General features: G+C 37.8%; 1 protein-coding gene across 2 annotated transcripts; it reads right to left on the bottom strand.

Moving 5' to 3' along the window:
* Positions 1-4,810: 4,810 nt before the first annotated feature.
* On the bottom strand, positions 4,811-13,833 carry TM4SF1 (transmembrane 4 L six family member 1). 2 transcript variants are annotated; one of them, XM_032263545.1, is made up of 5 exons: positions 13,111-13,833; positions 11,413-11,502; positions 11,176-11,321; positions 7,430-7,633; positions 4,811-5,645 (listed from the first exon to the last, which is right to left on the bottom strand). In XM_032263545.1, exons 1-5 carry the CDS (start codon positions 13,285-13,287, stop codon positions 5,540-5,542), a joined length of 723 nt encoding a protein of 240 aa, XP_032119436.1. In that variant the 5' UTR covers positions 13,288-13,833; the 3' UTR covers positions 4,811-5,539. The 2 variants fall into 2 exon arrangements, with proteins under 2 accessions (XP_032119436.1, XP_032119431.1); XM_032263540.1 differs by having other exon boundaries at positions 7,453-7,633.
* Between the last annotated feature and the right edge of the window lie 397 nt (positions 13,834-14,230).

Below are 14,230 nucleotides of genomic sequence, written 5' to 3'. Positions count from 1 at the left end.
AATACTGAGGGCAGCCAGAGAGAAAGTTCAGGTTACCCATAAAGGGAAGGCCGTCAGACTCACAGCAGATCTCTCAGCAGAAACACTACAAGACAGAAGAGAGTGGGGGCCAATATTCAACATCCTTAAAGAAAAGAACTTTCAACCCAGAATTTTACATCCAGCCAAACTAAGCTTCATAAGCGAAGGAAAAATAAAATCTTTTGTGAACAAGCAAGCACTCAGAGATTTCATCACCACCAGGCCTGCTTTACAAGAGCTTCTGAAAGAACCACTACAAATAGAAAGGAACAACCAGTATCAGCCTTTCTAAAAAATGCCAAAAAATAAAGAACATCAACATAATTAAGAAATTGCATCAATTAATGGGCAAAACAGCCAGCCAACATTAAATGACAACATCAAACTCATATATATTGTTATTAATTCTAAATTTAAATCGACTAAATCCCCCAATCCAAAGACACAGACAGGCAAAAAAAAGCCAAGACCCATTGGTATGCTACAACCAGATCCATCTTACATGCAAGGATACACAAAGACTCAAAACAAAGGGATGGAGAAAAATTTACCAACCAAATGGAGAACAAAAATAAATAAATAGAAAGCAGGAGTTGCAATTTTTGCTGATAAAATAGACTTCAAAGCAACAAAGATCAAAAGAAGCAAAGAAGGATATTACATAAAGATAAAAGGATCAATGTAACAAGAAGAGCTAAAGATCCTAAATATATATGCACCCAATACAGAAATACCCAGATATATAAGGCTTATAAAGAGACTTGGACTCCCACACAATAATAGTGGGAGACTTACAGATCAATGAGACAGAAAGTTAACATCGATATTCAGGACTTGAACTCAGATCTGAAACAAGATTAATATTCATAGAACTCTCCACTTTAAATACACAAAATATACACTGTTATCAGTACTACATCACATGTATTTACAGGTTTAAATGAAATATTGGTTGGCTGCTTGTTAATTATTTTCTTCCCCATTTTTTTATGTCTCTATTATTAAACATAATTACAGGCATACCCATTTTTAGACTGCATTTTAGCCCGGGCAATAAAGCAACACCCCTGTTCTCTCTCCCTCTTCCTCTTCCTCTTTCTTCCTTTCCTTTATTCTTTTTTTCTTTTTCTTTTTTTTTTTTTTATTCTTTTTCTTTCTTTTTCTCTTTCTTCCTCAAAAAAAAAAAAAAAATGAACTGGGCGTGATGGTGAGCACCTGTACTCCCAGCTATTCAGGAGGCTGAGGGAGGAGAATCACTTGAACTTGGGAGGTGGAGGTTTCAGTGAGCCAAGATCGTGCCACTGTGCTCCAGCCTGGGTGTCAGAGTATGGCTTTATTCCCCCCACCCCGCACACACACACAAAAAAAGGAGGAACAATTTATACTAGCCTGGGATGAGTGACTCAATTTCTCTATTTGGATCATTTCCACAAACTGGGCTGGGCCAAATTCAATAAATATATGCAATTGTTAACCCTCCTCTCACCTCAGAAAATTAAAATAAGGAAAATCCAGGCTGTGCTACACAAAGCCCTGATAAAAAGTCAATGCTCAAAGTAAATGTATGTCATTACTTTCATTTTTTTATTATTATTTTTTTTGCATGCACTTAGGGCATATACTTTCATTTTTAAAATACAGAAAACAGATACATGGTTGATATTTGTAAAAATCTTACTTAGTGGCTAGACTAGGTAGAAAGTGTACACTTAACATTTCCCAACACAGAATAGAAATTATGGCCTCCCCATTATATTTTTAGCCTGTGGTTACTGCCAGCCTCACCTGGCCCCTCCCTTCACCTAATTGCAGGCATAATTATTCCCCCGTGTTTATTGTAGGATGACTCCTCTGTCCAAGCACAAGAACAATGGTTTTCTCACATACTTGGGGAGTTCCCTTAAAGACTGTGGACTGCTCCCTGAATTATTTTAGGGCTGAATCTCTTCTCATCTCATTTTTGTTTTATTTCCAAAAGTAATATGTGTTTATGGTAGAAATTTCAGAAAATATAGATAAGCAAAATGAATCAAGACAAAAATCGCATAAAAGCTGATTGTAATTCCTTTTCAGTAATATATTTAAATAGTGTTTATAATATACATATACCTAGTAGGGAGAGATATAGAATCCTTCTTTTCTATATTTTTGAATCTTTCTCTTTCATGTAATGTTGTGTGGTTCACACCATTTACCCTGATTTAACAGCCACTGACTACATTTATCAAGCTAATTCTTTGTTATCAGACATTTAGGCTCTTGTCATTTTTCCTGGTGTTACAAACAATACTCCCATAATTATTCCTGGAATCTGATCTATTGTGAACATCCTTGATGATTCTCCTAAAATAAATTTCTACAAGTAAAAATACTTAGCTAAAGGATGTGCGGGTTTTATATATTGTTGACACATATCAATCACCAAATGGCTTTTCTGAAAAGTTGCATCAAACCCCATACCTGTTCTCACCATGGGTAAGCATCAGAGAAAACAATAAAAAAGACCTTGCACACGTACAAGAAACTCAAATTGTGGTGAAGTTAACACCCTATCAATTTTCCGAGATTTCAATACATGAGATTTCCTTTATGTAGGAATGTATGTGTAAATTTGGTAACTATGGTAAATTGACAGTCAGAGGCCATGTGTACTATCCAAGTGATTCAGATTCTACAGTAACTTTTATTGTTTTAATGTTGCCAGGTAAGAATGAGCTGTTTTGGTACAATCCCTGAAGGAGTTTCCAGCCAAATTGAAAGGCCTAGAATATTACAAACCCGGGAGAATAGGCTATAAACAGAACGTAACAAGGATGTAAGGTAATTGGTGTAAGCTATTTCCTTCAGGTGATGACAATGTCTGCTATTAAGGGACTCACAAACAAGGAGGAATGTTGAGTCACTTAAATTTAGGCTCTGGGATAGGGATGACTGAGGGTCACAGGGGCCTGTCAAAGTCTCCATTAGGTGGTGGAGTATCTGAGTCCAGTGTGGGACGGGAGGAAGACTCTCACCCCTGGGCAGTGGTGGCAGAGGAGGTAGATGAGGCAGAGGTCAGAGGAGCAGGGAAAACACAGTGTTCATGTTACACTGACTTGGATTCAAATCTGTTTTTTTTTTTTTTTTTTTTTTTTTTTTGCTACAGTTTTTCATTTGCTAAAGATGTGGCCTTGGACAGATTATTTAACCTCACTGAGCTTTGAGTCTATAAAATAGAGGCAAGTAATACCTTCTCTCTCAATCAGTTCTTCCATTCTAAGTAAGTATTTGTTTCTCACAGAGCGCAAGGCAGTTCAAAAGTCCTCTTGTTAGAAATTTACGAGGGCTGTTTAGAGATTTCAGTGGAATAATATGTGTAAAACTAATTACAATAAATGACATACTGAAGGAACTCAAGAAATTGTTGCTGTTATTATGTAATTATTATGTAATTAACGGTTGATAATTATTATTGCTATGTCCTTTGAGAACAGATTTAGGACAAAAATGATGCTTATGACTGATAGTTGTGCCTTCTTTTTTTTTTTTTTTTGGATCTGCTATTGCAGGGTTTTTTAATCTGGTGTCTAAGAACTCCCAAAAGACCCCATGAATAAATATCTGGGGGAGAGGGGTGTTACACTTAGGTGGGAAAGTAGGATCATTTTTTCACTAACTTATAACAAAAATTTAGTATTTCCTTTCATTATGACTATGCAACAAACCAAAGTAGCATCAGTAATACTGATCATACTTTGATCTACCAAAAAATCTGCATATGTTTTCATATCACATTAAATTTGCTTCAGGTATCTCAAAATATCATTTTAATTGAAATTGTATTTCAAAAGTACGATAGTTAGGGGGGCTGTGCGGCAAGGAGGGGGAGGACAAATACCTGATGTGTGTGGGGCTTAAAACCTAGGTGATGGATTGATAGGTGCAGCAAACCACCACGGCACATGTATACCTGGGTAACAAACCTGCATACTCTACACATGTATCCCAGAACTTAAAGTAAAATAAAATAATAAATAACAAAAGTGCTTAGCATATTGGCTAAATCTGCTCAGTCAAAGAAAAAGAGAAGTATGATAGTTCTTAGATCCACTCATTAGAAGGCTGTTAGAATACACATTATCACTGTCCACAGGTGTTGAATTGACTGAGCTGGCTGTCAAGACAACCACACTATAAATATTTTCATAAAATAATCTAATGTATTAGTTTACTTCATAAATTATGCATTTTATGTAGTTACAAACATTATTCTTTGAAGGTGTCTGTAGGCTTCACCAGCCTGCCAGAGAGACTATGGTACAGAAAACATTGGAACCTTCAGTCACGAGCCTCCCACCTCAGAGCAGCTTGCCCATAGGAGGAGCTCTGCTGTCTAATGGCTGGTTATGCTTCTTTATAAATTTGCTTTTTTGTTGTCTGGACCAATGAACACCAAAAGCAGAACATTTCTATAGAAATTTTCCAATAAGTCCAAAATCCTGTCACTTGAAAGAGCCTAACCCTGTATGGTAGGGAGAAAAATGTCTGTTATCCTTCCAGGGAGGCTGATACCTGCAGCACCTGGTAGAAAGGACCGCTGCCTAACTAGGGTGATGATCTCACAGGTATAGCAATGGCAATTTACAGACAGCAGAGAAAGAAGAGGAGGAAGAGGATGAGGGAGAAAGAGTAGGATAAAGAAACCAAAAGATAGGAAGCCTTTAGCAATAGGGGCCACATAACCTGCAGAGTGGAAAAAAGGGGGGAGAGAAGAGAACTTTAAGAACAATGAAACTAAACAACAACAAAATGGTAGTGAAACTTTATTTTGTTGTAAACAAGTGAGTTTTGAGGGTATTTCCTTGTGGTCCTCTTACCCTGACTCCTCCCCGTTCCCATGATGCTGATCAACTGCTTTATTCAGTTTCCCATCTTTCTTCTTGCCCAATCATCTTAGCCTTTCTTTTTTAAAACACATGATCCCTCGTAGTCATCTTTGGCGGACAAAAGTCCTTTCATATGTTAGAAAAATTAGAGTCTGATAGTACTCACAACAACTAGCAGCATTGTAAGTTTTGATGCATTCATTTAGATTGGAACTTTCTCAATCAGTCCTTCCACTCTAAGTATTTGTTTCTCACAGAACACAAGGCAGTTCAAAAGGCCTCTTATTAGAAATTTATGAGTATATTAATGAGAAACATCATATAAGCAGTGAAAACAAAAATCTTTCCAGGTTGCTGGATTTTTCTCCTTCTCGGTCTTATAAAAAGCAACCAGACATCTTTAATTTAAAAAATACATGTACATATATACAATAGTGATTGGAATGTGATTTTTATCCAAAGCATTACAGAGCTTATCTCAGATATACTGAGGACTGTCACTCAGTCTGTAAATTACCCCCAGAGGGTGGTTTGTTTCCTCATTCCTTAAAAAACAAACAAAAAAAAGTTTATTAAATTTAAACACTGACATCCAGTGAATATGCCAGTTTTTATAGGCCTTTGTAAAAGCAGAATATGGGGAGTATGTTACACTAGTACAAAGTTTTACAAATTAATACAAGTAAAATATATAAATTACAATGAAATAGAGGAAGATTGTGGTTCTGTCCTGGGGTGGTTCTTTTAGCAGTCATATTGCTGTAAAGAAAATAAAATGCCATTAGGTTATAATCAGGATAAATAATAATGACATTTTAGTTCTTTAAATTTCTATTTTAAGCAAACATAAAACAGACTGATCGCAGCTTCAGCAAAGCTTAGGCCAACCACACTTAGGGCTTAGACAATGCTCACAAAATGTTTCCTAAACAAAACCAGATCCCTTGTCCTCCATGAGTAAAAGCCACAGAAAGGGCCCATGGAAACTATAGGATACTGATGCTGGGTTGCCTTGAATATGTTTGTGTGGGGTTTTAATCTTAGGGATTTAAAAGATAATGCCATGGAAGTCTCACACTGGTATGAGCTCAATGTGGGTAACCTTTCAAATTAAATGCTACAGAGTTATGGACCTGACCCTTCTACATGAAAAGCCCTGCCCTTTGAAAGTGTCTTTTGTCCTATGAATAAAGGTAACAGATCTTCCCTGCAGTATCTGGGAAGAAGCCATCCCTATACTGACTCAGCTGGGAAACCCAGTGTATTTACTAACCCAACTCAGAAGAGAGTATCAGTCCTTGCCAAATCACTTCAGCCATTTTGGTCATTGGCTCTTTATGCTTGTACCCAAAAGGTACTGAGTGCATTTAGTACAAGTACTCACTTAGTTTGAACTCTGTCTTGTATGAAATTCAAGGCTAGAGGTAAGCTGCGTTACAGTAGTCTCTAGAGAATTATTCTCTGCCCTTCCCCAACCATATTTCTTGAAAGAAACTCAATATTGAAGGTTTCCCATTCACTTATTTTCTTGGAAATTTCTGGAAGAAATTATTAATCTTGCTAAACTTGCCTGATATGGAAAACTAGATTTTCATTTTAACTTTCCCTCAAAAATTGCAGAAAGTTTCCTTTTATTTTCAGCAAAGTTTTTTGTGGTAACAATGGACTTTTAGTTTTCATTAGGTTTTTGTGTTTTTTTAAAGAAAGTTAACTGAGCTGGCACCTGAGGAGTAAATGGTTTAGAAAAATAAAAGATATAGAATACTCTCCTTAAAGCTAGGATCAAAGCTGGGCTTCCATCAGTTCCATAATATATATTTTAGGAGGATATAGAAACAAGAACTTTCACTTCTACAAACAAATGCATTTTTCTCTCCTAAATCATATCCTCAGGAAACAAGTGCTTCCTGGTTTTCTTTCAAAATGAAAGGCTTTTCATGAGCCGCTGTTCAAAGGCTACTAGTGGTTTTTCATACTTATTGCTTGGGCATTTTTATGACTCCTTATAACGAAGGAATTGCAGAAAATCCAACAGAACAGCAAGTGTGGAATACAGGTTAAAAGTAAGAGCTTTTGCATAAAATGACTCAAGGTTTGAAGGCTGTTATTTCCTAACTAGGTGATCTTAAGCATATTGCTTAATATTTGAGTCTTATCTGAAAAACAGGTTTAGCATAGTGCCTGATGCACTGAATGGTTGGTTACTACTTGTGTATACTACCTGGGAACATGGCAGCAAACAAAGAGCAGACATCTTTTTTTCTGTCTCTGCAGCCAGAGTAGGGGCAGTGAATTAGATCCTGAAGGGAGGGCTGTGTCTATGGACAGCATGTTCCTATGTACACAGAGCCAACTTCAAAGAATTAAGACAACCCTGTGACTGTGAGACTCAGGGAAGCTTATTACTGACAGCTAAAGTGAATGCTGTAATTGTGTTGCTACAAATATGATATAAGAATAAACACTGGTAGGTTAAGCATGTTTGGTTTTGTCTTTTTCTTTATGATGAAAACAATGGTATATTAACACCAGGGCCAGACTACCTCATTTTCACACAGGTTCTTACCTGTTGGCGAGAGCAGCAATAGCCACATATGCCTCCAAGCACTCCATTTATTACTTGAATAAGACACAAGATGAATTCGATTCCACCAAGAGCCAAGAGGATAGAAAACAGAGATACATTCCATTCCACAACATGCCTGGGCTCAGAGCACTGGGACCATGTGGACGTATCCAGAAGGTACCTGTGAGTAAAAAGAGAAACTTTTGACACATGGCCATACTTAAGAGGATGCCTCTGAAACTACTTTTTTTTTTTTTCGGTTTGGTGGTTTTTCATTCAGAAAAAAAGGAATGAATTATTCAATATCCTGTATAAGTTTCTTCCAATGCATATCACTCTACAAAATGGAGGAATTTTGCCCAGATCCTGTTGTAATGATAAACATAAAATTATAATTTAGAATTTTTGCCCCTAATCTAGGATTACATGGTCAGAAATTCTCACCTTATAATGATATTCCCTAACGGATATCTTAATTCTTATGAATGAAAACAAAAATGCAGAACTGTATTTACGCTGTGTAAAATTTATGCTAGGTAAAATTCATGTGTGTGTATATATATATATGTAAACTAAGAGCAAATGTGGAAAAATGAAAACAATTCATGTGTTAAAGTAATTATAGGTGTTTTTTAAAACAGTTTTCCAATTTTATTGTTGTCATTGGGATAAAAGATGGATATTTGTATTCAATACTGAGTGAATATTTAGAAAATACAATCTTTTTAGGTTGGTTTTTTTGAACTTTAAAATATTAATTTAGATCATTTTATTACATCTCAATTTGTTCCTTTTGAAAATTATCCAAATTCTGGCAAGTTTGGAGATATGATATGCTAGAATTTTTCAATTGAGGCCTTTTGAACAAAGCTATTTTTTGCTTTTAAGGAATAAGTAAATTTGCAATGTAAAGCACAGGGATTAAACCCAACTAACTTGATAGCTCTTGGCTTTTTTTTTTTTTTTTTTTTTTTTTTGAGATGGAGCCTTGCTCTGTTGCCCAGACTAGAGTGCAATGGTGCAATCTTGGCTCACTGCAACCTCTGCCTACTGGGTTCAAGTGATCAGCGTCCCAAAGTGCTGAGATTACTGGCATGAGCCACAGCGCCCAGCTGATGCCTTATCACTTTCATGATGCTGTGCCTGTGTCCATAATAGCATGTGACCCATTGCATTCACTCATTCAACAAAGATAATTGAGCACTCAGTGTGAGTCTGACACTGAGCCAGAGCTGGGGATATAATGGAATGCAGGGCATGGTCTCTTTCCTGGAAGAGCATAGCTCCTAAGGGAAAAGACAAGTCACAGGTAATCTCAATGCAACAGACATGCTGATTGGTAAACAAAGTATGGAGGAGCCACAGAGGAAGGGTGCCTAACCTAGTCCAGGGAGAACACCTGCTTATGTATCTATTCAATAAGGCTGAGCTCCATGAAGGTAGGAGCCAGACCTATCCATCATTGTATATCCAGCCACTAGAACAGTAGCTGACATACAATAAGCACTCAACACATTTTAAAAGCAGTTGAATGATAAATAACAACATGAAGTTACTTTGTGAAATGTCAGCAAATCATGCTTAGGTCATCTCTGGCTATAGACATATGAGATTTAGTAGATTTTCTAAAAACCTGGATATTCTTCCAGTCTGAAAAATTCTACCTCTGATAGCTCTCCTAGAATTTCAGCCTTTGCTACAGAGTATTTGGATTCTTAATGAAATAGAATACAATCATGTGGGAAAATCAAGGTTTTACTCAATTCCACAAAGAGGCCTGGTATAATTCTTTCCTTATCACGACTTCCTGCCACAATAGAACAAAGGGGCTTGGAATTAAAGGCCTAACTCTAGAATAGTTCATTGAGCCAGTCAGAGATTATAGTTTTTCATTTCAAAAAAAAGTTCTGCTTTTGTGGCCCTGTCTTTCTGCATGTCAACAGAACAAAAACCTATATTTTCAGGTCGCAATGTAAAAAAAACTTCTCTGGCTCCACCTGGCTCCCAGGCAACTAACCTGTGACTTGTGACTGTTAGTTATTTCCCATATTGAAATCCTTGGACAGCTTTAAGTGAAAGATGACATAGAAAAGGAGGAAAGTTTCTTGTAGAATCCAGAGTGGATAATGGGAGGGGCAGGCAGTCAAATAGCTATAAAAACCATTTAGTGATACTACCACCTCTCCCTGCATTCTGGCTGCATAAGTCATGACTTTTCTTAGAAGTTGGTTTGTGCAATAGTTTTATATGTTTGTGCATATGTGAATAACCATTTTCTACTAGTACATCCAGTATATTCTGATAAAAGATGAGTCATGATTGATCACAATTTTGAACACAAAAATTTCAAACTTCTTTTCTTTCAAAGGCTACCAATGGGTTATGTTCATTGTAAGCTAGCAGATAATATTAACAGCTAACAGTGGCAGTCACTCACAATGTGGCAGCCTCTGTGGGGAACATTTTATCTCATTAATTCTCATGACAATTGCCATTGATTTTATTTTACCAGTGGAGTAACTGAGATGGAGAGAGCTCAGTTTACCTTTTCCTGTAGATAAGTGCAGAGCTGGGATTGAACCCAGCTAATTCAAACTTATGACCTCATGACTATGCTAAATTTATGAGATTCATATATCCTCACTACATGCTATAAAATTCATGGAGACAAATGCCCTTGATAATATAAGGGCAATTCAAATCCATTATTAATATTATTTTTAATCATGAACCTCAAAACTAAACCTTTCAAAATTCAACTTCTGAAAGTTCAATAGGGAAAAAAAAAACTCAGAATCAACTCCTGCTCCAAGAAACATGTCATTCATTCATCACCACATACACCTGTTTCTATCAGCTGTCCCATTTCTGTTTTTCTCTTGATAACTAATAAAATAGGTATCAATATAGAATGGTGGAACATCTTAAATTATCCTGATGTTAAGGTTGTGAATAGGCCTTTTTTTAATAGAGCTTAATAACTTAAAAAGGGAGATTTGTACATAGTTCTTATGTTACATGTGAGTATATATGTGTGTATATGGGCAAGGGCAAAATTTGCCCTGGGCTTCGGTTAAATTCGTATAGGTGCCATTCTTATTATATATGGATTCTATAATACTTTCCTATAACATAGTAAAATGTGTTACATTTAATTAGCTGAGTGTTCTGGTATAATGTATGAAGTAACCGAGATGAGCTATATGAACACAAACTCTACAGCCAGACTGCCTGGGTTCAAATGCTAACTGCCACTTTCTGGCAATGTGACCTTAGATGAGTTACTTCATCTATATCTGTGACTTTGTTTCCTCATCTTTAAAATAGGAAGTCACTTCTTAGAGTTATTATGAGGACTGAATTATTGAATCTATTCAAAAGCACTTTGTATTTGGGAGGCTATGGAAGGAGGATCACTTAAGCCCAAGAGTTTGGGCCACAGTGAGCTATGATTGTGCCACTGCATTCAGGCCTGGGTGACAGATAGAGACCCTGTCTCTGGAAAAAAAAAAAAAAGAAGAACTTGTTTAGGTCAGGCACTGAGCATCCATCCTTGGACATCTATTGCCTAACCCATGCTTGAGTCAGTGAGAATAAACACTGGCTAGGTGGGTGGATGAATGGATGACTGGGTGCCTGTCTGGTTTGATGGAGTTGATGGAGCTGCCACTGTATATACATGTTGTATTAAAATGTGTAGCCAGTTAGAGAATAATTACATACTGGCCCTCGGTGCTGGCAAAGGTGTAATTCCACTGGCCGAAGGAATTAAGACATAGTGGTCCTTCTGCTAAGCCCAGGGCTGCCACAATGACACAGTAGCCAGATCCTGCAATTCCAATGAGAGAAGCCAGTACAGAAGAAAGCATCTAGGGAAAAGGAGAAACAAAGGAAGTGAGCCACAGAGTGTCACAGCTACATCTTAGGAGTCATTTTCACCACCCAGGCAGGAGGACCTACCGCGCATCGTTTGCCACAGTTTTCATGGCCACAGCAGCCACAGCAGTCATCCTGTTCCAGCCCAATGAAGACAAATGCTGGCAGGAGCATCTGGTTAGGAAACAAAGAAGTCAAGTCACTGACTTGCCCAGGCTGATATGGGTCGGGTTCGGCATCTCTTGGTAAAATACATTTATTTCCAATGATGTTAACTGGCTTTGATTAGATTGACCAAGTATGTCAAAGAATGTAAACCTCTGAGCAGGAAAAAAAAAAACAAAAAAAAAAACAAAAAAAAAACCTCTAAATGTCATATCATATCTGCTAGTTTTGATGTAATCTCTGTCAAAGATATTTTTAGAGCGAGGGTGTAACATGGGAGTAGTAGAATAATAAACTGTAAATGTGTTTATTCCACAAGAGTTCATCACACAGCCCCAGGTACAATCTCTGTTTTGGAAACATTATACCCTACCTCTAAATCTGATTTTTAATGCTTCTAAAATGCAGAAGATACCAACAAAATTAAATTCTATTTAATAGAATAATTGAAACATTTTTGTAAATAGGAGAGATTAAAGCTATATATAATAAATATGAACTTCTTCCTTGACTATACAAACACATAGTTTTATCTTAACAATATTGTTCTTAAAGTAAATATGAAATACTTTAGGTTCACTATCGAAAGAAACTTAAGTTTTATATTATGTTTAAGACTAATAATTATGTTAACATGATAATACTTAAATTTGAGGCAGATGGGCACAGTGGCTCATGCCTGTAATCCCAGCACTTTGAAAGGCCAAAGTAGGAGTTTCACTTGAGCCCAGGAGTTTAAGATCTGCCTGGGCAGCATAGCGAAATCCCATCTAATTAAATTAAATTAAATCTCATTAAATAAATAATTTAGGGCAGATTTGCCATGACATAATCAGTGTATTAGGTTTAAATGTTTTAATAGCTTTTACTTAAGAAAATATATGGTACCATTCCATAAAATTTCTCTTTAAAATTCTTAATCCCAGCATTTTAAACCAGCAAACTTAAGTTTGTCCACATTCTTTCCATGCTGTGGTTGAAGCTAATGCTTTCAGCTCCCAGGTTGGCAGACAAATTCTTCTCACTTCAATTAAAAACAAATCTTGGAAAAAAAAACACATTCCACTATTAGCTTCAGACACGGACCTGCTGCTAACTGTAGGGCTTTTCCTAGACACCACACCCCAGCATTACAGAAAGAAGAAATCTTTGAGTTCTTTTAAAACAGCAATGCACTCACAGTTCATTATTTTTCCCTATCACAGATGACTGAAAATAAACAGCAGAGAATTTGGAATCAAAATTGTTGATTTAGGCAGAGAACCAGCCAACCCCTCCCGGCTCCCCAGAGCAAACGTTAAATGACTACCCGCTGTAGTAGAAACTCTATAGTCTCTCAAATCTGATTTAAAAGCGAATATCTGTCTTCTAGCTACAGAGTTAGCAAAAAGGCAGTTCACTTTCAGTTGAAAGAGGGTTTTGTGAAACAACACCTAATAAAATTACTATGCTATGCTGTACCTAGCTCACTTTTGTATAATCTGCTTCCAAAGGAATGAACAACAAAAAAAGTCGCTTGATTTGGAAATATGCATTACAGGACACTTTCCATGAAAATACATAACGAAAACATCCAGGAAACAGGAAAGAATTCAGTAATAATCCTGAATGACTTACCAGCAGGCCCCCTCCTACGATGCCAGAAAAGAACCACACGAAGCGGCTGAGGTGGTTCTCAGAGGCATACCTTGTTTCCCCATTGGGAAAGTAAAGCAAAATATTCGCTGCGATGCAGAGGAGGGCGAGCCCCACCAGAGAATGTCCGATGCATCGGGCGCACTTGCCGTAGCACATGGTGGTCTGCTGGGTTTTCTCCTCCTTCTCTTTGTCTTCAGCGCAGTGATACCCCAAATTAGACGAAAGTGTGCCCTTCTGTGGAGAAAGCAAAGGCCACTCTCAGCCCATTCCTGCTGCCTCTTAAATACTGCGATTCTTAGTCACTGAGTGGATGAGGTACTTTGCTTTCATTGGTCCTGACCGCAGGCTCCGGTTGTGGTGCCAGGAGGCCGGGGGAATGTCCCGCCCTTTAGACGAAATCCTTGGGACAGGCAAAACCAGGGGCAGGACGTGAGAAACAGCCTCAGTCATAGGCAACAGGGAAAATGATTAATCTGGAACGAGGCATTGAGTGTGCAACTCCTCCACAAGATAAAGAATCAACAGGAAAGCCTTACATGACTTTCCAGTAACTGCCAAGTGCCCGCCATGCGAGAGCCCTGGTTGAGGCCCTGAACGACAGTGGGCTGTGCCCCTGCTCCAGGCGGCTGTCTGGACAGCTTCCAATCTGAGAGCTTTGTGTTCATTTCTACCTTTGCGCTGATTTAATTTACAGCCTCGGGCAAATCTCCTGAGCCCATTTCACTGTCTATTAAATACAGGTTTCAGAGACGTCAGCCACGGATTTGAGGAGGCTGCTGGGAAAACTGCGGGGCAACTTTCTTTCCTCTGCCTACAGCAAGCTCTGTAGGACGGATTTCCGTGTTCAGCCTTTCCGGACTTCTGCCTCCAAAACAATTTACACCACAACAAAGGTGGCATCAGTCAACAAGAAGTGCTCAGGTGCTTTTTAAAAATTATTGAGTGTTGCTGTCATGAAAAGCAATGCCAGGAAGGGCCAAGGAAGGCCTAAAGCATGGAGCAAAAATAAAAGGAAGAAGACAAGGGGGAGGAAGAGAATGGGAGAGAGGGGAAGAGGAAAGGAGGGAGGGAGGAAGGGAAGGAGGGAGAGAGGGAGGGA

The sequence above is a fragment of the Sapajus apella genome, unplaced genomic scaffold, assembly GCF_009761245.1.
Source record: "Sapajus apella isolate SASKATOON/1434 unplaced genomic scaffold, GSC_monkey_1.0 scaffold4, whole genome shotgun sequence".
In the NCBI taxonomy this organism is placed as follows: Eukaryota; Metazoa; Chordata; class Mammalia; order Primates; family Cebidae; genus Sapajus; species Sapajus apella.
The sequence above is the reverse complement of the archived record's forward strand: the minus strand, read 5'-3'. Positions and strand labels throughout refer to the sequence as shown.